At 46.0% G+C, this 24,586-nt stretch overlaps 2 protein-coding genes across 2 annotated transcripts; both read right to left on the bottom strand.

Annotated features, from left to right (window-relative positions):
- Nucleotides 1-2,562: 2,562 nt before the first annotated feature.
- Nucleotides 2,563-6,714, bottom strand: LOC108925607 (extracellular calcium-sensing receptor-like). Its single transcript, XM_029255365.1, has 6 exons — nucleotides 6,548-6,714; nucleotides 6,114-6,402; nucleotides 4,786-5,583; nucleotides 4,356-4,583; nucleotides 4,064-4,187; nucleotides 2,563-3,467 (listed from the first exon to the last, which is right to left on the bottom strand). The coding sequence occupies exons 1-6, from the start codon at nucleotides 6,682-6,684 to the stop codon at nucleotides 2,563-2,565; spliced, it is 2,481 nt and encodes an 826-aa protein (XP_029111198.1). The 5' UTR covers nucleotides 6,685-6,714.
- A 671-nt stretch (nucleotides 6,715-7,385) lies between these two features.
- On the bottom strand, nucleotides 7,386-10,730 carry LOC114911592 (extracellular calcium-sensing receptor-like). Its single transcript, XM_029255362.1, has 6 exons — nucleotides 10,534-10,730; nucleotides 10,092-10,383; nucleotides 9,134-9,946; nucleotides 8,757-8,984; nucleotides 8,526-8,649; nucleotides 7,386-8,299 (listed from the first exon to the last, which is right to left on the bottom strand). Exons 1-6 carry the CDS (start codon nucleotides 10,617-10,619, stop codon nucleotides 7,386-7,388), a joined length of 2,457 nt encoding a protein of 818 aa, XP_029111195.1. The 5' UTR covers nucleotides 10,620-10,730.
- Between the last annotated feature and the right edge of the window lie 13,856 nt (nucleotides 10,731-24,586).

Raw genomic sequence — 24,586 nt, 5'->3', positions numbered from 1 at the left:
GCCAGTTGAGGTGGCTCGGGCATCTGTTCCGGATGCCTCCTGGACGCCTCCCTGGGGAGGTGTTCCGAGCATGTCCCACTGGGAGGAGTCCTCGGGGCAGACCCAGGACACGTTGGAGAGGCTATGTCTCCCGGCTAGCCTGGGAACGCCTTGGGGTTCCCCCAGAGGAACTGGAGGAGGTTTGCGGGGAGAGGGAAGTCTGGGGGGCTCTGCTTAGACTACTTCCCCCGCGACCCAGTCCCGGATAAGCGGAGGAAGATGGATGGATGGATAATGTAGTTATTTAATGCATAGCTTACCATTTACTTATACATATCTCTGATCCTTTTTTAGTGCTCTGTGAATTGAATTGAGTTATGTACGCATATGTTTCTGTGAACTGAAATATACGTTCTTTCTACTGTCCTTAGAACATCCAGTCATCCATTCAATTTCAATAAACGCTTGTCCTGAGCAGGATCACGGTTATCCAGAGCCTGTCCCAGAAACATTGGGCACAAGGCTGAAAGGGATACACCCTGGATGGGATGCCAGTCCATCGCAGTGTCCTTAGAACACTGGTGTAAATATAATTGTATGTGCAGTTCTGTAGATCACAGCGCTGCCCTGTTCAGGAAGTGAAAAAGGGCTGAAGGTAAGATACCATTAAACATATACTTTACTTCTGAGTGACAGACTGTATATTCAAATTTTATGTGCATCTGCGTTTGCTTGAAAAATTATAGCAGTGACAATGCATTATCTAAATTAAAACTGGTATCAGGTTGATGACATGCATTGTATGTTAAACTGGAGCCTTTTATCTTAGTATTACAGTACAGTGTTATTACATTATTTGACTGTGATGTGTTGCCGGGTAGGCTCCGGTTCCCTGCGACCCCGTCTGGGACAAGCGGTTCTGAAATGCATTATATTACAGGGTGTGTGGTGGTGTGGTGTGGTGTGGTGTGGTGTGGTGGATTTGGTGGATTTGGCGGATTTGGCGGATTTGGCCTCTACCTGCTGTGTGGCAGGTCTGGGGTTTGAGTCCTGCTTGGGGTGCCTTGTGAGGGACTGGTGTCCTATCCTGGGTGATTCCCCTCCCCCTTCAGCCTTGCCCCCTGCGTTGTCGGGTTAGGCTCCGGCTCACCGCGACCCTGCTTGGGACAAGTGGTGTGTGTGTTATATCACTGTTTAAAAAAAATTCTAAACTAGAGCCATTTTATCTTGAACTTTTTATGTCAGCTGAATCTGCAGCTTAGAAAATTCACAGTTTGTTGATAAAATTTTTAATGCATTTTTATTAAGATAACTAGTTTTTTTTTTCATTTACAGAAAATTGTTTTGAGTAGGGGTGCGCAGTGGCGCAGTGGGTTGGACCAGGTCTTACTCTCCAGTGGGTCTGGGGTTCGAGTCCCGCTTGGGGTGCCTTGCGGCGGACTGGCGTCTCGTCCTGGGTGTGTCCCCTCCTCCTCTGGCCTTACGCCCTGTGTTGCCGGGTAGGCTCCGGTTCCCCGCAACCCCATATAGGACAAGCGGTTCAGAAAGTGTGTGTGTTTTGATAGAGTTACACGTCTATTACAGTTTATTCTCTAGATAGGTCTCAAAGAATATATGTGGATGTGTTCTTAGCTTTGACCTTCAGTTTGTCTTTTTAGTGACATAATCACAGCAACCTTTATCACATGAGACAGCACTTCCTCCGGATGGGTACCCTGTACATCATAGCAACAGAAAAGCAGTATCCCTGGACAAAAAGTGTTTAGGGATCATACTGCAGGGCTTGGAGATTGCACCTTAAAAGTCTCTGTATTACCTGTCTGTGAAACAGTATCTGTCCAGAGCCTAATCTTAAGGACTTGACCATGTTGACAGTCTATGGCAAATTTAGAATGGTACTGGACTAATGGACCACTTTCTCCCTTTGAGAATTATGTGTCTTTTGTTTACTAGGTGTTGTACGTCACATTGAAGAAAAAATGTCTGCTAAATAAATAAATATAAATGTAATAATTAATTAAAAAAGAAGTAAAAAAAGAACAGTGGGAACTAGTCAAAACAACAAATTATCTGGTATAAACTATTTAAATAAACTATTTTTTTTCCAAGAGAAAACAAAATATTGTAGTTACACTAATTTAAGTAGTCCATAATGATGTCCTAGTCACATTTCTCTTCAGTATAGTTTTTAAAATCAAATTCCTGTGAAATACAGGGTGACTCATTTAGTAATTCACAATATGATTAAAATGCTTTTCTTCTTTGCATGCTACTGATGAAAAATGTTTTTTCTGCCTTGGGAGAACATTTTTGTTGTTCTTAGGTTTTGTCTAAATTCTACAATTCATCCTCGAATGCATGAATACAAACTTAACTTAAAATGAAACCTTGTCCATTTAATTCCTTGTCAGTAACCACAAATAAATTTATACTTAGATTGTTGAAATTTTTAAATTTTTGATTATTAGATTTTTGACATTTTTGGTTTTAGACAACATATTTCGGAGGTTTCTGAACTCAATATTGCATGATGAAAATTGTACTTTTAATCATTATTGATTAATGAACACTAAGAATTGACATTTAATTGGTTGTTTTTCCCATTAAGATTTTTTTTGTATTCTTTTCCGGTTTCAGTAAAATGGTGTAACATTTTGGGACAAAAATGCAAAAGAGCAAACCAAAACTAGAAGCTAGAATGGCAAAGATTTCGACAGCTACAGTGAACTTGCCCGGTGAGCTGACATAGGCCGGGATAAAGGTGATCCACACCGCACAGAATATGAGCATGCTGAATGTGATGAATTTGGCTTCGTTGAAGTTGTCGGGCAGCTTCCTGGCCAGGAAAGCCAGTACAAAGCACATGAGAGAGAGGAGACCAATGTAGCCCAACACAGCCCAGAAGCCCACGGCTGAGCCCACGTCACACTCGAGAATGACCTTGTCTTTGTAGTACTTCATATTCTTGTTGGGGAAAGGAGGGGATAGTGTTAACCAGAGCACACAAATGAGGACCTGAATGAGAGTGAATGCAAGAACACTGAGTCTCTGCTGTGGAGGTCCAAACCATTTCATGACATTGCTGCCTGGCAGTGTAGCCCTGAAGGCCATCAACACCACTATCGTTTTGCCCAGAACACAAGAGATGCAGAGGACAAAGGTGACCCCGAACGCTGTGTGACGCAGCATGCAGGACCACTGAGAGGGCCGGCCGATGAAAGTGAGAGAGCAAAGGAAACAGAGGGTGAGCGAGAAGAGCAGCAGGAAGCTCAGCTCTGTGTTGTTGGCTCTGACTATTGGTGTACTTCTATAACAGTAAAATATGAGCACTACTGCCATGGTAAGACAAGCTCCAGTTAATGAAAGTAGAGCGAGCAACAGGCCCATCAGGTCTCCATAGGACAAGAATTCAGTTTCTTTTAAAATGCAGGCATCCCTCTTCTCATTGGACCAGTATTCAGACTGGCACTTCACGCAGTCTAGTAAATCTGTCCTCCAAAAGACACGCAAAGAAAAGTGTTAGTGCTTCTCACAGGTAGTAATTGGCCTTTTAATTACTTAGTGCATAGTGATAATGAATTTCAGTACTTTAGCACAGAGATGAGCTATTGATGGATTCTAAATTTACACATTCGCAATGTGTGAATGTGTAAATGAATGTGAGTCTGTGGCTACTATGTGATGAAGTAGGAATCCATTAAGGCTGTATCCTGATTTGCCCAGCAGCCTTTGCTTCCAGGACAGACTCCTGACCACAGACAGCCTGGCTAAGCAAAGAGGTTAATGAAAGTGAATGAGTTACTAAAGAGGTGTCATTGAAGTCTCGGGTGTAGCTCTGCATTACTATACAATGAAGCTGTAGAGCCGAAATGAAAAAACCTGCAGAATAATTTTCAGGAGTAGGGGATACAATTGGGTGTATAGTGTGCTCCTTCTGCTTCAGAATTCTGTTGAAATGTTTTTGAAATTTCTGGCAATAGCACTGAGTTGTGCATTATATTTTACTTAAGTTGTATAATGTCAAACAAGCAGAATAAGGCTTTTTTTTTTTAATGCAGGTTTTAATTAATATGTGTTCATTCACCTGTGGCATTACTGATCTCCCCCTCAGCACAGGGCACACAGTCGAAGCAGCAGACAGGCTTTCCTTTCTGCACAGCCTTACGAGTGCCTGGGGGACAGCTCTCACTGCACATTGACTTGGGCACCTGCAGGGATTCACACGGACAGGACACCCAGCGTATACATCAGCATACACACTATACAGGATACATGTTCTGCTATCAAAGTGTCGTGTTAACATTTGCTAGTGTAATACTCAGACACTTCTATAGACAGGAATGTATACAGTACATATTAAAAACTGAAAGGGCTACCTCCCTGCTTCCTCCTCGCCACACGATGTTGACATCACTCATGATGAACTGCTGACCCTTGGGTAATGATGCGTCGTAGTAACCGATTGTGGCCACCTTTAAGGTGCTTCCTTTCACATTTTGTAGATTGATTAAATCATATCTGGCTGGAGAATCCCCATTGCTGTCAAAAAACACCTTCTCTCCTGTTTTCAGGGTGAAATTCACTGTTTGCAGGGAGTGTAATACCTGTGCAGAGAAAAGACAGACAGGAACTGTGGTGATCAAGTTTTGTTTGTGGACATTGTTCTACACAGGACGGGTTCCTCAGCTGCTGCTGTGGTATATTTTCATGTTCTTTATGCTAGTGTTTGAGTTGATCTCAGATTGAATTTCTTCAGTAGTGTCTTCAGCCAGTTCTGTGAAAGACCCAGAATTCCCTCGGTCTAACCTGCCACGGCTGCGGTGTGCTGTTGGTGGCAAGGCCACTGCTTTGTCCAAAGGTGTAGAGGTTGTGGAGCGCGTGGGCCACAGCATACACTGCTTTGTACACATTGTAGGTGAATCGCAGCTCTGACACATCTGTGAACTCGTTCTGCACGCTTTCCAAATGCTCAAATCCGCTACATGGTCTCACTGAGGTGCTCAAGCTCTGTGGGGACAAAGTGCAGTTGAACACCGTTTCCCAGAATTCCCCGATGAATGAGCTCTGAGGAAAGTGGGATGGATGGAGCTGCTGTAGGAAGTTCTGCAGGCCCTCGATCTGTGTCTTGCTGACAACAAATCCAATGGCCCCGACGAGAGCCTTGTGGGCCCCGCTGGCAGTGATGGAGTTGTCTGTGATCCATGCATCGCTGCCAATCCACTGCAGGCCTGTGATTTTTTGCCTTTGCAGCTCTTCCACCAGCATTTTGACCTCCCGGTGTGTCATGAAGGCCACAATGACTTTGGAGGTGGAATGCTTTATGACGTGGACAACCCTGAGAAGCATGTGGTATGGACCTGTACTGTCAAAGGCCTCGTAATATTCTACACACACACCCTCTTGTTGAGCTACCTGCAGGAATGTAGCCATGCCGCTAATTCCATAGTCATTGTCACTGCTGACAGCGCCAACCCAGGTCCACCCAAAGTGTTTAACCAGCTGGGCCAGTGCTCTGCTCTGGTAGTAGTCACTGGGAATGGTCCTGAAGAAGGTGGGAAACTCTTTTCTGTCACTCAGACATGCACACGTGGCAAAGTGGCTGATCTGTAATACAGAGGAACAAAGAATTCATTTTACTGTAACTGCATGCTATCAAGCATACCTTGCAATAATTTCCCTTTGAAAACGCAGCACATTTAACATACGAAGGTCATCCATTGCCACATGTTCTTTTTCATTTGAGACTGTTGATGACAGTGCTGCTTTTGTTTTAAAATTAAGAAGTTTGTAGGTCACCCAGACCGAGAGTTCACTTTTTAAAAGATATTTTTTTCCATTAAAATTTAATTATTCACCATTTCGGTCTTGGCGACTTATTAAAAAAACAGCTCTGTAAAAGGTTTTCTGAATCACCTTTGTTTTACTGACCTTGCTGTTGTGTATTCTTCAGTCTGCAGTTTTTTACAGTTTATTTTAACTCCTTTCATTTTGTATTAAATCAGTGTCGGATTTAGTTCTGTTTTTATTGACAATACTTTACATTAATGATAGCTTCAGCATTATTCTCTGTTATCTGTCAGTTCTGATAAATTGTGACACATATTCCCATTTTTAATAGAATTGTTTTGTCTTACCACTGGTACATGAAATCTTCCTATTATTCTCGCAAATCCAATCGTAGGTGTAGATCCCGAATGTCCTATTATTGCTTGGACTGTGTCTGGATTGGTACTACTGCACCTGTAAGTAGTTTGGTCTAGGCCATTTACTAAACTCATTGCAGCCCTCATTATGTCCATAGTTCCGCAGTCATTGTAGATCTTGTATCCCAGGGATACATGTGACAGGAGTTCAGAATTTGTGTTTATTTCATCTATTGCAAAGATCATTGTACAGGCAAACTGCAGTTCTCTGAAATTTATACTGAAAAAATGACATTAGTTTTCAATACATTTTTGTTAATAACAAAAGTATTTGTACAGCATGCATTCATGTATTCAAGAAATTGAAAGGTTTGAAAAGCCCCACTAAATGTAAAATTAATCTCAAAGATGTTACATTTACATACTTCTTGCATCGCCGAGGCTCTGGAGCAGATTGAAAGGAGTCTGTGTCACCCTCTTGCCCAGTGTGAAATGAGAAGATTCCTCCAATGACAAGATCCCCGTCCTTGGCAAGTTCTGGAAGCTGTGATCTGCCCAGCATCCTGCACCTGGGCTCTTGGGCAAAAGCTGGTATGGAGAACAGGAAAGGAACCAGACACGGCAGCATTGCAGGGCTGCTCTATACCAACTGGTACCTCTCTGTTCTCCTGATGCCTTTATATACTGTACCTCTTGCGGCTTAGTAGCTGCTGAACAGAGGAGCCTTCTTGGCAACTCTCCCAGGTGAGCTGGAGAGGATGTAGGCCTCAGGAGTCACTACATTGAAGTACTGTTGGTGTGTGATTGTTTTCAGAATCTTGTATACAAATTCTGATTTTGTCATGTGCTTTTGTGTTACTTAGGAAAAGTGCACAGTCACTAGTGTCACAGTCTGAAGAGTTGGAAAGCAGCTAAAAGACCTCAAGCTTGTTCTTCTAGAAGACACTCATGACACTTGAAGAAAAACATGTACAATGACAATGCAATACATATGGTTGTTTTATATCATTTCATTATAATAGATGGAAAGTACATGTACTTAAACTGTGATGACAGAATTACTGAGAAAGATCTACAAAATATTTTAAATACTTCAGTGAGAAATATCTTTTAGTTTTTAGTTCTCGCGGGCTATTGTTTGTCTCCTAAATTAATATTAACATAAAATTTATCAAAACTGTGTTTCTTCAATCAAACACCTGACTAAACAATATATGGTAAGCTCAATTTATGTGTCATCAAATGCGTTTGTATATCTTTGTATTAAAGAGCTTTTGAAGGCATTTTTCCCATTAAGATTTTTTTTGTATTCTTTTCCGGTTTCAGTAAAATGATGTAACATTTTGGGACAAAAATGCAAAAGAGCAAACCAAAACTAGAAGCTAGAATGGCAAAGATTTCGACAGCTACAGTCAGCTTGCCCGGTGAGCTGACATAGGCTGGGATAAAGGTGATCCACACCGCACAGAATATGAGCATGCTGAATGTGATGAATTTGGCTTCGTTGAAGTTGTCGGGCAGCTTCCTGGCCAGGAAAGCCAGTACAAAGCACATGAGAGAGAGGAGACCAATGTAGCCCAACACAGCCCAGAAGCCCACGGCTGAGCCCACGTCACACTCGAGAATGACCTTGTCTTTGTAGTACTTCATATTCTTGTTGGGGAAAGGAGGGGATAGTGTTAACCAGAGCACACAAATGAGGACCTGAATGAGAGTGAATGCAAGAACACTGAGTCTCTGCTGTGGAGGTCCAAACCATTTCATGACATTGCTGCCTGGCAGTGTAGCCCTGAAGGCCATCAACACCACTATCGTTTTGCCCAGAACACAAGAGATGCAGAGGACAAAGGTGACCCCGAACACTGTGTGACGCAGCATGCAGGACCACTGAGAGGGCCGGCCGATGAAAGTGAGAGAGCAAAGGAAACACAGGGTGAGCGAGAAGAGCAGCAGGAAGCTCAGCTCTGAGTTGTTGGCCCTCACAATGGGAGTGTTTTTGTATCTGAAGAAAATTATTGCCACTCCACTTGTTATACCTGTTCCAATTAGGGAGACTGCTATGAGCAATATTCCCATAATTTCTGCATAGGACAGATATTCAGTTTTCTTGAGAATGCATTTGTCCTTGTTCTGGCTTGACCAGTATTCCGGATGACACTGTGTACACGTGATCGAATCTGTAAAATAAAAATTAGGTTTGAGTATGGTGTACAGTAAACAAGGGGTCACGCTAAGTTCCACCTATATAACAATCTGTTTTAAAATCGCTTTAAATTTTCCAGATATGTAAATGTAGTCAAAACTTATTTTTAGTAATTTAAAGCAACACTTTTGTGTTATGACAGTTCTTTTTTTTCACTAGTACTCTATTAAAAATATTGATGGCATCGTAGTAAAAAGTACCTGTAGCATTGCTGATCTCCCCCTCAGCGCAGGGCACACAGTCATAGCAGCAGACAGGCTTTCCTTTCTGCACAGCCTTCCGAGTTCCTGGGGGACAGCTCTCACTGCACACTGACTTGGGCACCTGCAGGGATTCGCACGCACAGACATTCAGCATGTCACCATACATCTGCAACTGACAAGATGTACATGTTTACAAAGTAATTTAAATCACTTAACTAGAAGACTCGCCTGTTTGGCATTTTGTGCCCATACAAGGGACACGTTGTTCAGTATTAACTGTTTCTCTGTGGGGAAGGATGCATCATAGCGTCCCACTGTGATGATATGAATCTGCCCGTCATCTTGCTGCTGCCAGTTTACCAGATCATACTTTGCCATTGGATCGCCTTTCTCATCAAAGTAAACTTCCTCGCCTTCTTTTGTTTTGAAACGTACTTTTTTTAAGTACTGCAGAAACTACATATAGAAACATTCCAAACACGCTGTAATTAATATTACACAAAGAAAGCAAATATTACAGTTTTTTTTTTTTTTCTTTTCACAAAGTGTGTTTGACCTCGTGTTTGACTTATTACATCTTGGTAAATGTTTGCATTTTAATTTACCTTCCATGGTTCTGGCTGCTTCTTGCTGATACAGGTATCATTAGCTTCATTGTTGCCATGTCTGCAGGTGAATATCTCATGGAGTGCGTGAGCAACAGCATACACTCCCTTGTAGACATTGTTTAAACTCTGCATCTGAGACATGTCAGTGTATGTGTTTTCTACCCCACTCAGATTCTCTTGGCCTGTGCACACTCTTCGATTGACTGCATCTTCTTGGCTTTGAAATTTGCATTCAAACAAGACTTCCCAGAACTCTTTGAAAATGGTATTACCAGATGAGTTCAGTCGCAGAACATCCAACATAAATTTCTGTAGGCCTCCTACCTCTGCTTTTGCAATGGAAAATCCAATAGCTCCATTGAGCAAGTGGTGGCCCATCACTGTGGCAGTGTAAGTGTCAGAAATCCAGCCTTCAGTACCAATCCATTGGTATCCTGTGAGGTTATGGTGAGCTAAATCCTTCAATAGTACATCCATGTCCATATAGGACACAAAAGCCACAATAACCCGGGAACTTGCCATCTTTATTGTCTCTATAATTCTTAATATATTTTCTTTCGGGTAGGTTCTGAAAAAGGGGACTGAATACTCAATGCATATTCCCAGCTTTTGAGCGATCTCTGAAAAAGTTGCCATTCCGTTGTTTCCATAGTCATCATCAGTTCTTATGGCTCCTACCCATGTCCAGCCAAAGTGTTTCACCAATTGGGCCAGTGCTCTGCTCTGGTAGTAGTCACTGGGAATGGTTCTAAGAAATGATGGGTATTTGCTTTTGTCACTGAGGCATGCACAGGTGGCAAAGTGACTTACCTGTGAAGAGATTTATAACAATAAACTGAAGTGACATAAATGCAGATACAAATCCTATTAATGAATTTCAGATTCATTCTATATGTATTAAAAAGCATGTTGAGAAATGTTTTGGACGCAAGCTACCACTTAACAATTTCCTCACCACAGGTATGTAGAATGGTCCGATAGATGACGAAATGGCAATACAAGGCGATGAGGAGGTCTCTCCTATGATTGCCTGCACCATAGCTGGTTTGGTACAGGTTGCGTTGGCAGTAAGGTCATGCTGCTGGTTGGCTAGTGCCAGGGCAGCCTTCACAGCCATGGATACAGAACCACAAGAGTCGTACACTTTGTAGCCCAGGGTGATGTTTGGGAGCAGAGTTGTACTGTTGTTGATCTCCTCAACAGCAAAGATCATAGTCTGAGCATAGTGGAATGATCTTAAATTTAGACTGTGAGAAAGATGACACATGCAAGACAGATATTCATAGAGTTCATAAAATGCCATTTCATGCAATCTTAGTTCAGTTATTCTTTTTCAACATATCAATTTTGTAACTGTAAAGATTCAGTCCGATGTATTTAGTAGAAAATGAACTTACTTGGTGCACTTTAGAGGTGGTGGTGGATGTGCGTAGGAAAGTTCTTTTTCCCAGTTGTTGTGGAAGGAAAAGATTCCTCCAAGCATAATGTCACCATCCTTTAAAAGCTGCGGGGACTCAGGCCTTCCCCACTGCTGACACAACGGATTGTCTGCTCTGGTCCGAAGCCCATGAGCCAGCAGCACAGTGATCAGAACTGCCAACCCTTTCCATGTCAATGTACAATCCATGTCTACTCTGGTACAGCCGGGATGGAATCACCACTGTGAAGTGGGTGGCGTTTTTTTTGCTCCTATATTTATACACTGCTTTACCAAAGCATCAATCCTCAATGGTAAACTTAAGGCCTCATGTGAAAAGGATACTAAGTAGCAGTCTTACATTGGTTGAGGTACTGATACCATGTTGTCTCCTGTGTTGGTTGCTGTCTTTTATGAAAACCTGTACATCAGGATTAACTGTAAATTAATTATTTCTACAGTGGCACTTTTAATACAGCATGTACTGCAGTGAAAACATTAATGGCTTCCTCTATATGGGGTTTCCTATGGTTTTATTTGTTTTAATGGGATAAATTGGCTGTTTCATAAATTACTTTGTGTCTTTGTACTGACGTTAAAATCAAAGATTTAAAAGCTTGTTCTTTGTTAGTGCACTTTTTATTGAGATGTGAATTTGCACAATTAGTAATTATTAAGACTATTCTCATTATTAATATTATTAAGTTTAGCCAAGGTAGGGTCAGGAAGCTGTCAGGTGGTTCAGACCTGGCCTCTGGTATAGGAGTGCCAACCACTAGCTCAAGCCACATTTAAAACAAAGAACGGACAAAGAGAATTATTTCCAGACAGCAAAGCAGTTAGACAAATACTTTTCCCTAAACTCATTAATTTATACATGAACACATTGTGATAGAAGCTGGACTACAAGAACAGAAATTAAGATATAATATTGGTGGGAAGAACATCAATAATATTCAGTAATGCCAAGAATACTTCACAAATGTGAAAGGATGAAGGAGACTTTAAAATACTGTTCCAAAGAACATGGAGCAACAAAATGGGAATGTCATTAAAACTGAAGAAAAGGTACGACATAGCACCAAACTTTAGAGATGGTGACACAAGTCAGAAGTCATTGGTACCTTTTGCCTCCTGGGATCATTGATCAACAACATAGAGACCAAAAGTTATAACACGCTTGACCTGGATTTATTCTGTATGGTTATGGCTTTTATCACTTTTATTATAAAAGTTACTTAGAAATACAAAGCAGAAAATTCAACTTTGAAAAGTATTCACCTCCTTTCGTCCTTATGCATTTATGCATTTGTTTGCTGCCACTTTTGCAATAAACCCGCACTCTTTCTGTGGTGAGTTATAACCTTTTTTCTCATTATGAAGATTTTATATTTTTTCTGTCTTCCTTGAAAAAATTCTTCCAGCTGTTGTGTTACTTGGGAAGTGATGGAGTACTGGAATCCTAAATGCTTGCCATAAATTTCTCTGAGATTTAATTCAGGGCTTTGATTGGGCCTTTCAAAGAATTTAGCTTTCCTCTTTTTAAGCCATTCATTAGTGAAAAGCATTAGCCAAATTAATAAATGTATATAAAATATATTGCTTTAAACAGCAGAATGAAATAAATTCCATTCATCCATCCATTTTTTTTAACTGCTTGTCATGGGATGGCGGTGGCAATAGGGAGAGCAGAGAAGCCCAGTCATCCCTGTCTCATGCAAGTTCCTCGAGTTCAACCCGGGGGATCCCCAGCCACTCCCAGGTCAACTGGGAGATATAATCTCTTCAGCGCGTCCTGGGCTGGCCTCGGGATCTTGTCTCAGTTGGCTGTGCTGGTAAACCTCCAACGGGAGGCATCCAGGGGGCATCCGTTCCACATGCCCAAACCACCTCAACTGGCTCCTCTCAATGCGGAGGAGTAGCTCTCTACTTTGAGTTCCTCCCAGATGGCTGAACTCCTGAACCTGTCACAGAGAGTGAGTCCCACGACCCTGCAGAGAAAACTAATTTCAGCCCCTTGTATCCGTGATCTTATTCTTTGGTCATTACCCAGAGTTCATGACCATAGGTGAGAGTATGGACGTAGACCGAATGCTAAATAGAGAGCTTTGCCTTTTGGCTCAGCTCCCCGTTCACCACTACAGTCCAGACCAGCGACCAAATTACTGCTGTTGCTGCTCCCAGTCTGCAGTCGATCTCATGCTCCCTTCTCCCCTCACTCATGAATCAGGCCCCAGCATACTTAGACTCCTCCACCTGGGGCAGATTTTTTCCCCAGGGGGCATGCCATCTTTTTCCGTGAGACTCCGACTTGGAGATGCTGGTCCTTATACAAACCGCTTCACACTCGGCTGTAAACCATTCCAGTGCATGCTGGTGGCATCCCTGTGACGGTGCCAGACGTACAACAACCTCTGCAAAAAGCAGAGACATCATCTTCCAGCCTCCACATAGATTGCCCTCTGACCTTGGCTGTGTAACACACATGTAACACGTAGTGTAATGTGTTTTCGTTAGGCCAGAATAGGTTCGTCTGCGGAGATATAACAAAACACCACTCACTTTGGGCAATTGAAAACTGTATTAAACTTTTCCAAAATAAACTCTATGTTTCCCTTTTGGTTTTTCATATATACATTAATTTCAGTAAACCATTACCTTCATTGAAAACATGAAACTGAACTCTTTGGTAACTTAAAGCAACAAAGGAAAATAACAATTTGGTTACACAATACAAAATGTAGCAACTAAGGGTGCACCCCAAAAACTATTAGGCATACCCAAGTCAATACACTTCAGCAATGTTTAAACACTTATTAGTGAGCAAACAATCAGTATCAACAGTCCAGTATCAACAGTTCAAGTATTAATTTCTCTTAGTGGTTCCAGTTTCAAATCACCAGTTGTTCAAAAGTTCCAGGAGTTCTCAACTAGCAGAGGGAATGTGTGTCCACGAGGGAACAAGTAGTGTTTGTTACAACACAAAGTTATAACAAGCTCCTCACTCAAAGGTAAGCAATCATCCATCGAAGTAAGTCAAGAATTAGACAGAAATTGAATCCTTTCCACAGCAGCGAATACGCAATTCAGAGCTATCCCACACAAATGGGTTTCAGTCTCCAAAGCTCGGTTCTTCGGGTGGCTTGCCATCTGGATCTTTGCGTAAAAGTTCATTGTTGCTCCAGGTAAGAATAAACACTGACCGAATCCATATGCAATGGAAACAACAGTTGAACAGTGTTCTCAGTTTCTTTAATTTTTATCCAACTCGGTCAAAAGTTTCGCATGTACGCTCTACTAATGACGTTATCAGTTTTCGAAGAATGAGTCAAAATGGCACTCCCCATAGAACTGCCGTGTGTGGAGGCGGGACATCCAGTTTTGCTCTCACCTTATTGGATGATCGACTCCGTCAGTCAACTCAATAAGCAATTAAGAGGAAAAAAAGAAAAATAAATTCCTCTGTAACTATTTCTCATAAAGTTATTTCCCTTTTTCTTACCCATATCTTATTACATGAATCAACCTTTCATTTATTTTAAATCTGCTCATCATGGAATATTTTTTGCAGTATATTTACAGGGTTACAGCCACACCTTGATATCCTGTCCATGAAAACCTCAAACAGGAGTGGGGACAAGGCACAGCATTGGTGGAGTCCAACACCCACATTGAACGAGCCTGACTGAATGCCGAGTATGTGGACATAGCTCTCGCTCCATGTGTACAGCGTCCGAATGGCTTGCAGCAGTGGCCCCAGCAACCCATACTCCAGAAGCACCTCCTACAAAATTTCTTGAGGAACATGGTCATAGGCCTTCTCCAAGTCCACAAAACACATGTAGACTGGATTAGCGAACTCCCATGGCCCCTTAATTTTCTGTGAGAGGGTGAAGAACTGGTCCACTGTACCAAATTCCAGGATGGAAACCGCATTGTTCCTCTTCAATCTCAGGTTCAACTATCGGCCTGAGCCTCCTTTCTGGCAGCCTGGCATACGGCAGACTTTCCCAAGGAGGCTGAGAAGTGTGATACACCGATAGTTGTCACACAGTCTCCGGTCCCCTTTCTTAAAGACAGGGACCACCACCACAGTTTGTCAATCCAAAGGCACTGTCTCCGAGGTCCATGAAAGATTACAGAGGTGTTTCAGCCATGACAGCCCCACAACATCCAGGGCCTTGAGCACTTTCAGGAGAATCTCATCCACCCCTGGTGGTTTGCCACTGTGGAGTTTTCCAACTACCTCAGTAACTTCCACCAGGGAAATGGACTCTGATACCTCAGCAGTCTCTGGCCCTGATTCCTGTAAGGGAGGTATGTCTCTTGGCTTTAGGAGTTCCTCAAAGTTCTCCTTCCACCTCCTGACAATGTCCTCATTTGAGGTCAGAGTTTACCTACATTTGCTGAGTATGGCTTGAGCCAAGCTCCTCTGACTCCTCCTGCGCTATTGGTTGGTTCTCCAGAACCTCTTTGAGGCCGATCTAAAGTCATTTTCCATACCCTCCCCAAACTCCTCCCATGCTCTGGATTTTGCTTCTGCAACCGCAGCCGTTGCCGCCTTTTTTGCCTGCCAGTACCTATCTGCTGAGTCAGAAGTCTCCAGAGCCAACCAGACCCTAAAGGCCTCCTTCTTCCACTTGACGGCTTACCTCACCACCGGTGTCCACCATCTGGTTCTTGGGTTGCTGCTGTGACTGGCACAACCAAGCTTTTGGCCACAGCTGCACTTGGCTGCTTCCACAATGGAGGTTCTGAACAGGGCCCATTTGGACTCAATGTCCCCTACCTCCTTCAGGACATGGGAGAATCTTACGGAGGTGGGAGTTAAAATTATTCCGGACAGGATCCTCTGCCATTTGCTCCTAGCAAACCCTTACTATGAGCTTGGGTCCACCAGGTCTGTCTGTCAGTTTTCTCCGCTGTCTGATCCAGGTCACCACCGATGGTGATTGGTTGACAGCATCTCTCTTCACCCGAGTGTCCAGAACATGTGGCCTCAAGTCAGATGAAACGACTACAAAGTCAATCGTTGACCTTTGACCCAAGGAGCTCTGGTACCTAGTACACTTATGAACATCCTTGTGTTCAAACATGGTGTTTGTTATTTACAAACTATGGCTTGCACAGAAGTCCAATAACATTTCACCATTCGGGTTTAGGTCAGGCAAACCGTTCTTCCCAGTCACCTCACTCCAGATTTTCCCGTCATTGCCAACGTGAGTGTTGAAGTCCCCAAGCAGGACTATGAAGTCTGTAGGTGGGACCCTATCCAGAACCCCACCCACTCTCTCAAAGAAGGCCAAGTACTCTGAATTGCTGTTTGGTGCATAAGCACACACAACAGTCAAAGTTTTCCGCTCTGCAACCTTAAGTTGCATTGACACAACCCTCTCACCGGGACAATCTCCAACTGTATGGTAGCCAGCCAGGGGCTTGTGAATATCATTAACCTGCCCGGCGCTTCTCACCCTGTGCAACCCCTGAGTAGCAGAGGAACCACTCCCTACTGAGGAATCTGGTTCCAGAGCCAAAACTCTGAGTGCAAGTGAGTCCAACTATAAATGGCTGGTATCTCTCAACCGCCTGCACCAGTTCTAGCTCCTTTCTCCCCAGTGAGGTTACATTCTATGTGCCAAGAGCTGTTTTCTGACACAAGGGTCCATGACACAACACACCACCATAGCCCCTTCTGCTGCCTGAAAAGCATTGCATTTGGCCCCCATGTTGGACCTTCCGGGTGGTGGGCCCACATGGCTCTCCAACGCTGCCTTTTCAGGCTGAGCCCAGCCGGGTTATGTGGGCTGCCCAGCTACCAGGTGCTCCAGGTAGGAACACTACCCCCAGGCTTGGCTCTATGGATAGGTCCCAGTGACCCTATTCCGGGCAGGGTAAACGCTGTGTTTTCATTTTCTATACGGGTTTTCAGATCGTGTTAGTCTGGATCTTTACTCCAGACCTGTTCATCATGGGAGACCCTACCAGGAGCATACTGCTCTCGACAATATAGCTCTGGAGCTCCCTAGATCATCGAAGCCCTTCTGCCACAACAAGGCCTCGATCCAGGAAGGAATGAAGAAAATTGTACTCAAGAAAACAAGGATGACAAAGGATGTGCAAAGTGTAGGTGGAACTATAGCAGTATACCTTCCAGAGTTACCATGCTGGTACAGTCACTAAATTTTGTTAGACCAAGGTGGATTAAATAATAAAACATGGTGCCGGCGTGAGGCAACGTGTTGATTGTTTCTCCTCGCAGACTTGTTAGTTTAGTGTATATTATTTTGTTTGTGTCACTGTCCTTCCAGCCAGTTGATTCTCGTATTACTTATGACCGCCAAACACTTCTGCAAATACGTGAAACAGTGAGATCAGAAACAATTCTTAGCGTTAGAGAGCTGAAGTCACTACCTTCGGTCTGTCGCAAACAACATCATGACTGCAACCCACCTGGGACCACTCAGAAGATGCGAGCTCGGAAACGGGGCCATAGGGCCAGCATACAGTTGAGAACAAAACACCGCGGGCTACGACTTCCGATGCCCAGCATTTTCCTGTCCAGTGTTCAGTCTCTGGACAACAAACTGGACAATCTCAGAGGACGACTTAAATTCCGAAGAGACTTACGGAACTGCTGTGTTTTCTGCTTTACGGAGATGTGTCTTACCACCAGCATGTCGGACCACACGGTGCAGCCCGAGGGCTTCTCAATCTACTGCACAGATCAGACTGGTTCATCGGGGAAAAAGAGAGGAAGGGGTGTATGCTTTCTTATTAATGACATATGGGGTACGAATGTGGAAGTGATTGCACAGAACTGCACTCCGGACCTTGAATACCTTCTGATCAAATGTCGATCGTTCTACCTGCCCAGGGAGTTCTCAGCTGTGCTCATGGCTGAGGTTTACATCCCACCCTAAGGGAACACACACAGCTGTCATGTCCCTGGCAGCCGGCACATCGGCGACACCTGCTGCTTCCTAATGGGAATGGCAATAAAGAGGGAAGCCGAGGAAGCCCAGATATGGAACCTTGTTTTGCCTCCTTTGTTTCTCTTCGAGCCGTGCTACTGTGAACCTACTCCGACATCGACCTTTGCCTGTGTATTCCCGACCATGTTCTTTGCCTAGCCCTCTGTACTACGTTTACTGATTGCCTGACCCACGCCTGTCCCTCTATTTTGCTTTTGGATTCTGATTTGGCTTTATAAAACATCGGTGTACGACAACTCTACGCTTGAGTCCGTCCTTGCTATGCGCAACCATGACAGAAGGTTCCGCCAGCTACCAGGACGCAGCGGAGTATGCGCAAATGCGTACGGCACTCGCCACGCAAGGCGACATTTTGGGAGCGCAAGACCAGTCACTGCAGTGCCTACAACAAACGATAGAAGGATTGATCCAGGCTCTCATGGCAGGAGATATTCTCCAACCCGCCTCCCAGATGGCACCCGCGACTCCTGCTGAGCCTGCCCCACCCGCACCACCTGAGGCATCTGGTACAGTCGCAAGGATCGCGACCCCAGAGAGGTATGACGGTTCGCCCGATCAATGTCAGGATTTTCTGATGCAGAGCGAGTTGCTCTTTGAATGTTCTCCTTGCATGTATCAGACGGACGCATCTAAGATCGCTTTTGTCCTGTCCTTGTTGACCAGTCCAGCCCGGGCGTGGGCAGCCGCTGGGTGGCGCATTCGCCAAAGAACCACCTATGTCGCTTTTAGCAAGAAGTTTGAAGCGGTTTTTGACCACCCGCATGCGGGGTGCGTGGCGGGTAATTGTCTCATGCGTCTCACCCAGGGAAATAGAAGCATGGCTGAGTACGCTCTTGAGTTCAGACCCCTCACGGCAAAGAGCGGATGGAACTCTCCTGCCCTCCTCACCTGTTTCTGCAAAGGGCTGAACCCCCGGATCTAGGACGAGCTCACATACAGGGTTGAGGATGGGGACTTCGACCGGTTTGTGGAGACCGCCATTGCCATTGACAACCTTGGCAGGAGTCGACAACCCCGAGGAGACCAGACCCTCCCCCCGGGGCCCGGCCCAGAGGAGGACTGGCTCAGGAGAGAAGAAAGAAGACGGCGCCTGGTGGGGAAACTGTGTCTCTATTGCGGGTCCCAGGAGCATCTCCGTGCTGCATGCCCAGTGCGACCACCCCAAGGGACCTCCAAAGACACGAAGGTGAGTCTGGGGGAGCACTGGGGACAGTTGCGGTTGTAAGTGAGTATTTCCGGGGGGCAAGCCAAGTGCAGGAAAGTGCCCTCATTGATTTAGGAGCAGAGGGCTGTTTTATGGACGTGGGCTTTGCCAAAGGACACCATGTCCCTCTTAAAACCTGTGAAGTCACCCTGAACGTGAAAGCCCTTGATGGTCAACCCTTGTGGACCGGGGTGGTTGATACTAGAACTGTACCTCTCCTGCTCGAAACAGGAGCTTGTCACCACGAGAGACTTACCTTCTTTCTGCTCTGAGCTCCAGACACCCCGATCATTCTAGGTTACCCCTGGTTGACACGCCATGATCCAGTCTTCAAATGGAGTACCAATGAGCTGGTTTCATGGGGAGATTACTGTCGCTCGTCTTGCCTCACCCTTCCTTGTCGGGCCACGTCAGTGGAAGGAGTAGAGGGCCTTCCCTAACCGGTCATACCCCTGGACTCCGAGGATCTACGAGAAGTCTTCAGTAAGGACCACGCCGCCGAACTGCCTCCTCACCGGTCCTGGGACTGTGCTATCGACCTCTTACCAGGTACCATGCCACCTCAGGGTCGGGTGTATCCCCTGTCATTGCCGGAACAATGGGCCATGCAGGAGTACATCAAGGAGGCCCTTGAGACCGGCCTGGTCTGGCCATCAATGTCACCGGCAGCGGCAAGGTTCTTCTTTATCAGTAAGAAGGACGGGGGACTAAGGCCATGCATAGATTACCGGGGGTTGAACGCAATAACCGTCAAATACCCACACCCATTGCCATTGATCACCTCGACCTTGGAAGGTATTCATGGGTCGACTTGGTTTACTAAATTAGACCTCCGCAGCACATATAACCTTATTCGGATCCGTGAGGGGGATGAATGGAAGACGGCCTTCTCCACTACACTAGGTCATTATGAGTACAGGGTCATGCCTTTTAGCCTAGTTAACGCTCCCTCGGTTTTCCAGGCCTTTCTGAACCATGTGTTGGCGGATTTCCTTAATCACTGCGTCATTGTCTACCTTGACGATATACTGATCTACTCGAGGACCCGAGAGCAGCATATCCAGCAGGTCCGGGCGGTCCTCAGGCGGCTCCTACAACATCGACTGTATGTCAAGGCAGAGAAATGCGAGTTCCACCAACGCCAGATCTCCTTCCTGGGCTACATCCTGAGCCAGGAGGGAGTCTCCATGGACCCCAGGAAGGTGGATGTGGTGACCTCCTGGTCCCGACCCATCACAGTAAGGGCGCTCCAGCACTTCCTTGGGTTTGCCAACTTCTATTGTCGCTTCATACGAAATTTTAGTACAGTAGCCGCTCCCCTTACCGCACTAACGGCTAGCAAGGACTGAAGACTCCCTTGGGGGGGGCGGAGGCGGAGAAGGCTTTCCAGGATTTAAAGAAACAGTTTACCTCCTCCCCAGTGCTGAAACAGCCGGACCCTTCCTTGCCGTTTGTGGTGGAGGTCAACGCCTCCTCAGTAGGGGTGGGTGCAGTCGTGTCCCAGAGGCAAGGGGACCCTCTGAAGCTGTACCCCTGTGCCTTCTTCTCCAGGAAGATGATCCCCGCCGAACGTAATTACGACATTGGGAACCGGGAACTCCTTGCTATCAAGCTCGCGCTTGAGGAGTGGCGTCACTGGTTTGAGGGCGCTGTCCATCCCTTTGTGGTACTCACGGTCCACCGAAACCGTGAATACCTTGAGACCACGAAAAGGCTAAACTCCCAACAGGCCCGATGGGCCCTGTTCTTCACCCGTTTTCACTTTACTGTTTCCTATCAACCAGGTACCAAGAATAGAAAAGCCGATGCTTTATCGCGGATTCATGACCCAGAACCGAGGCCCACCAACCCAGAGGGGATCCTACCTCAGGGATGTGTGGTGGGTCCGGTCCACTGGCAACTCCTCCAGGACATCCAAGAAGCCCAGGACGGTGAGCCAGAACCACCTGGGAAACCTGCATGTCGTGTTTATGTGCTCATTTCCTTCCGCACAGCAGTGATGAAATGGGCCCATGAGGCTCCGGAGGCAGGGCATCCCGGGATTCGACGTACCCTCTCCCTGGTACAAGGACGGTTCTGGTGGCCTTCAATGTCCGATGACGTCAGGGACTTCGTCCAGGCCTGCACCACCTGTGCTCAAACCAGGACCTTACCCAAAAAGGCAGCTGGTCTCCTACAACCCTTGCCTACGCCGACCCAACCCTGGACCCATGTGGTGCTGGACTTCCTAGTGGACCTGCCGTTCTCCGAGGGTAAGACCGTGATCCTCTCTGTCATAGATCATTTCTCCAAGGCCTGCCGACTGGTACCCCTTCTGAAGCTGCCTACAGCTCTCGAGGTATCGGAGATCGTGTTTGAACAAGTCTTTAAACTGTACGGACTCCCCGAAGACATTGTTTCATATCGGGGGCCCCAGTTCACCTCTCAGGTGTGGAAGGCCTTTTGGGGATGGCTCGGAGTAACGGTCAGCCTTACATCTGGATACACCTGCAGGCCAACGGCCAAGCAGAACGCCTAAAGTAGGATGTATCAAGGTTCCTACAAGCCTACTGTTCCCAAAGACCGCACCAATGGGCTTGCTACTTGTCCTGGGCAGAGTATGCCCACAACTCCGCACCACATATATCCACAGGTATGTCGCCGTTCCAGTGTGTGTTAGCCTACCAACCTGTCTTTTTCCCTAGAGAGACCTCCCCATGTCTTGTTCAGGCCGTGGAAACGTGGCACAATGAGAGCGCCCGCGTATAGAGGACGGTCCGGTCCCACCTGCTCCGCAGTGCGGAATGCCACAAATGTCAGGCGGACCGGCACCGGCGTACCCTTTTGTTCATACCCAGGCAAAGAGTTTGGGTCTCCACCCGAGATCTTAACCTGAAGGTTCCCTCAAAGAAACTCGGGGCCAGCTACATCGGCCCCTTCAACATAGTGCGTCGTGTCGCACTGGTTACTTACCGCCTTCAGTTGCCTCCTGACCTCCGAGTACACCCTACGTTCCATGTCTCCCTCCTGAAACCTGTAGGAGTGTCCCTGCATCAGCCACCAGTGGACATCACACCAACACCTTCACTACCCCTCGAAGGGGACGATGTCTACAAGGTCCGGACCCTACTGGACTCTTGCCGACGGCGAGGTCGGTTGCAATATGTTTTGGGCAGATTGGGATTGGGCCCCACCTTTCTCAGGTGGGTCCGAACACTTTATAATGATGTCGGTAGCCGGGTTATGATTAACGGCTCTCTCGGGGAGTGGTTGCCCCAGACGAGTGGGGTTAGACAGGGGTGCCCGCTGTCTCCCCTCCTCTATGTTTTGTATGTGGAGCCGTTGGCGGCAGCAATTTGGGCCCACCCGGGGATAGATGGGTTGCACATTCCAGGAGGTGGTGGCAGACTGTTAAGCTGGCCCAATATGCAGATGATACAGTCCTGTTTGCGTGCTCTGACCGCTCACTCGCCCAGGCACTGCGCCTGACTCAGATGTTCGGTAGGGCCTCGGGTTCGGCGCTCAACCTCGGGAAGACAGAGGTAAAGTACTTTGGATTCTGGGGAGCGCGAGAGGACACCTTTGGTGGTCTTTCGCTTTGTAGCGGTCCCCTTAGAGTGCTGGGTGTAAGTTTTCTCTCAAAAGGAGCAGCCCGGGTCAACTGGGAGGAGCGTCTTGCAATAGCTAGGTGGAAGATGGGGTTGTGGAAGGCAAGGTCCCTGTCCTTCCTGGGTAAAACACTGATTTTGAAAGTTGATGTCCTCCCGACCTTACTTTACTTGGCTCATGTCTACCCCATGCCTTGCAATTTAAGGAAAGGGTTCGTGAAAGATGTGTTTGGCTTGGTATGGGGTGGGAGGCATGAGGGAGGTGATGTACCTAGGGAAGGACAGGGGCGGAAGGGGGGTTCCTGATTTCCCCCTAAAATTTGATTGCCTTTTTTTTGAGCAGCACTGTTTCCGTCTGACAGCTCCCCTGGAGCACCCGCACCAACATTTTATTCGCCTCTGGCTGTCTTTTCCGTTGCGGCATTTGGTGAGTTCGTGGTCCAGTGCTGGACCAAAGGCCCAGTCTCTGCCGGATCACTACAAACAGATGGTGAAATGGAGCAAGATCATTCCGAGAGACACTGACGCAAATACCCTCCTCAAGCACAGAGTGTCATATAATGCCTTGTTGGAGAGGAGGGGAATGCGAGTAATGTTAGGCCTTGGAGAAGACATTTGGGGCCGAATTCAGCCAAAAGGGCTTGACAATAGCCTGCAGGACTTAAACTGGCAGTGTCTCCATGAAAGATTACCCGTAATGGAGAAACTTTACAGGTACAGGTTGACCGGACGTCCCAACTGCCCGCGACCCCAGTGTTTGGGTGCGGAAACGATTGAGCACGTTTTTTGGGATTGCGGTTATGCCGGGACAGTCTGGTCATTGGTTGAGCCCTTGTGCAGAGAGTTAGATGGCGAGATGGCATTGACTTTTGATAATATCATGAAGGGACTGTCCCCCAAGGCAAGTAAAGCAACCTCTGGTAGGATTTGGTTGATTGTGAGTTTGACAAAGAAAGAATTGTGGAATGCACGCATTAACCTTGTCCGAAAGGGGGTTGAAAATGGGAGCTTATGGTGCCTTTCTGAAGATTCAAGCTGAACTGAAGTTCAGAATAAAGCGGGATCTGATTGCCTGGGGCTACCACAAGGCAAACGACAGATGGAAAGACCTCGTGGATAAATGTGTCTGAAGCTCTGAGGATGGATGTCTGCTTTATGGAACTGCATTCTTTTAAAACATATTGTACTTTCTTGTATCTTACCCCTTTGTATATTTATTCTTTTATGTTTGTTTGTATGGGGGTGTGGTGGCGCGGTGACGCGGTGGGTTGGGCCGCAGTCCTGCTGTCCGGTGGGTCTGGGGTTCGAGTCCCGCTTGGGGTACCTTGTGACGGACTGGCGTCCCGTCCTGGGTGTGTCCCCTCCCCCTCCGGCCTTACGCCCTGTGTTGCCGGGTAGGCTCTGGTTCCCCGTGACCCTGTATGGGACAAGCGGTTCTGAAAATGTGTGTGTGTTTGTTTGTGTGGTTTTTATTTGTGTAGTATTTATTCACAGATTTTAGTGGTTTGGGTTTGTGCACTTCTAACTAACATTTTTAACTTATCTGGGTTTTATTTGTATAGTGTTTTATTTATAGATTTTAATAGCCTTGTTTTATCATGTGTTCCTGTGCACTTTGAGTTTTGTATTGATGATTATTCATGTGTATGTCTGTTTTGTATTTATTTGTCTGTTTTTAGGGGTATGATCAAGTTTTATGTTGTAATTTAGAAGTATTTTATGTGTTTTGAAGGAAGTATGTATTATGATGATGACTTTGGTTGAGCTGCTACTGGGGGACAGTCCTTTTGGTATGTTGGTGTGGGGAAGACATGGGTCAGTTATATATTTTGAAGCCAGAAAGGGATTGTTATGGGAAAGATTTTGTCTTGACAATGTGTTTTATGTAATGATTGCTTAGTAACTTTGTTGACCAACTGTAGGAAAATGGTGTTGGGTTTGTTTGATTGTGGATTTTAATGTATTGTCTTGGTTGTGTATTATTGATAACTTTATTAAATAAAGTTTAGTAAAAAAAAAAAAAAAATCTGGTAGATTGGGAGGGGTACGGCCCGGAGGAACGTTCCTGGGAAGCCGCTTCGGACATCCTGGACCCCGACCTGATTGCTGCCTTTCACAGGGACCATCCAGAGTGCCCAGCCCCACGCCCCCGGGGTCGCCCTCTATCTTGGCCCAGGGCGTCCGGGGCCGCCCGTGGAGGGGGGGGTACTGTCATGTCCCCCGCAGCCGGCACATCGGCGACACCTGCTG

The sequence above is a fragment of the Scleropages formosus genome, chromosome 10 (assembly GCF_900964775.1).
Source record: "Scleropages formosus chromosome 10, fSclFor1.1, whole genome shotgun sequence".
Classification (NCBI taxonomy): Eukaryota; Metazoa; Chordata; class Actinopteri; order Osteoglossiformes; family Osteoglossidae; genus Scleropages; species Scleropages formosus.
This window is presented reverse-complemented; position numbering and strand designations above follow the sequence as displayed.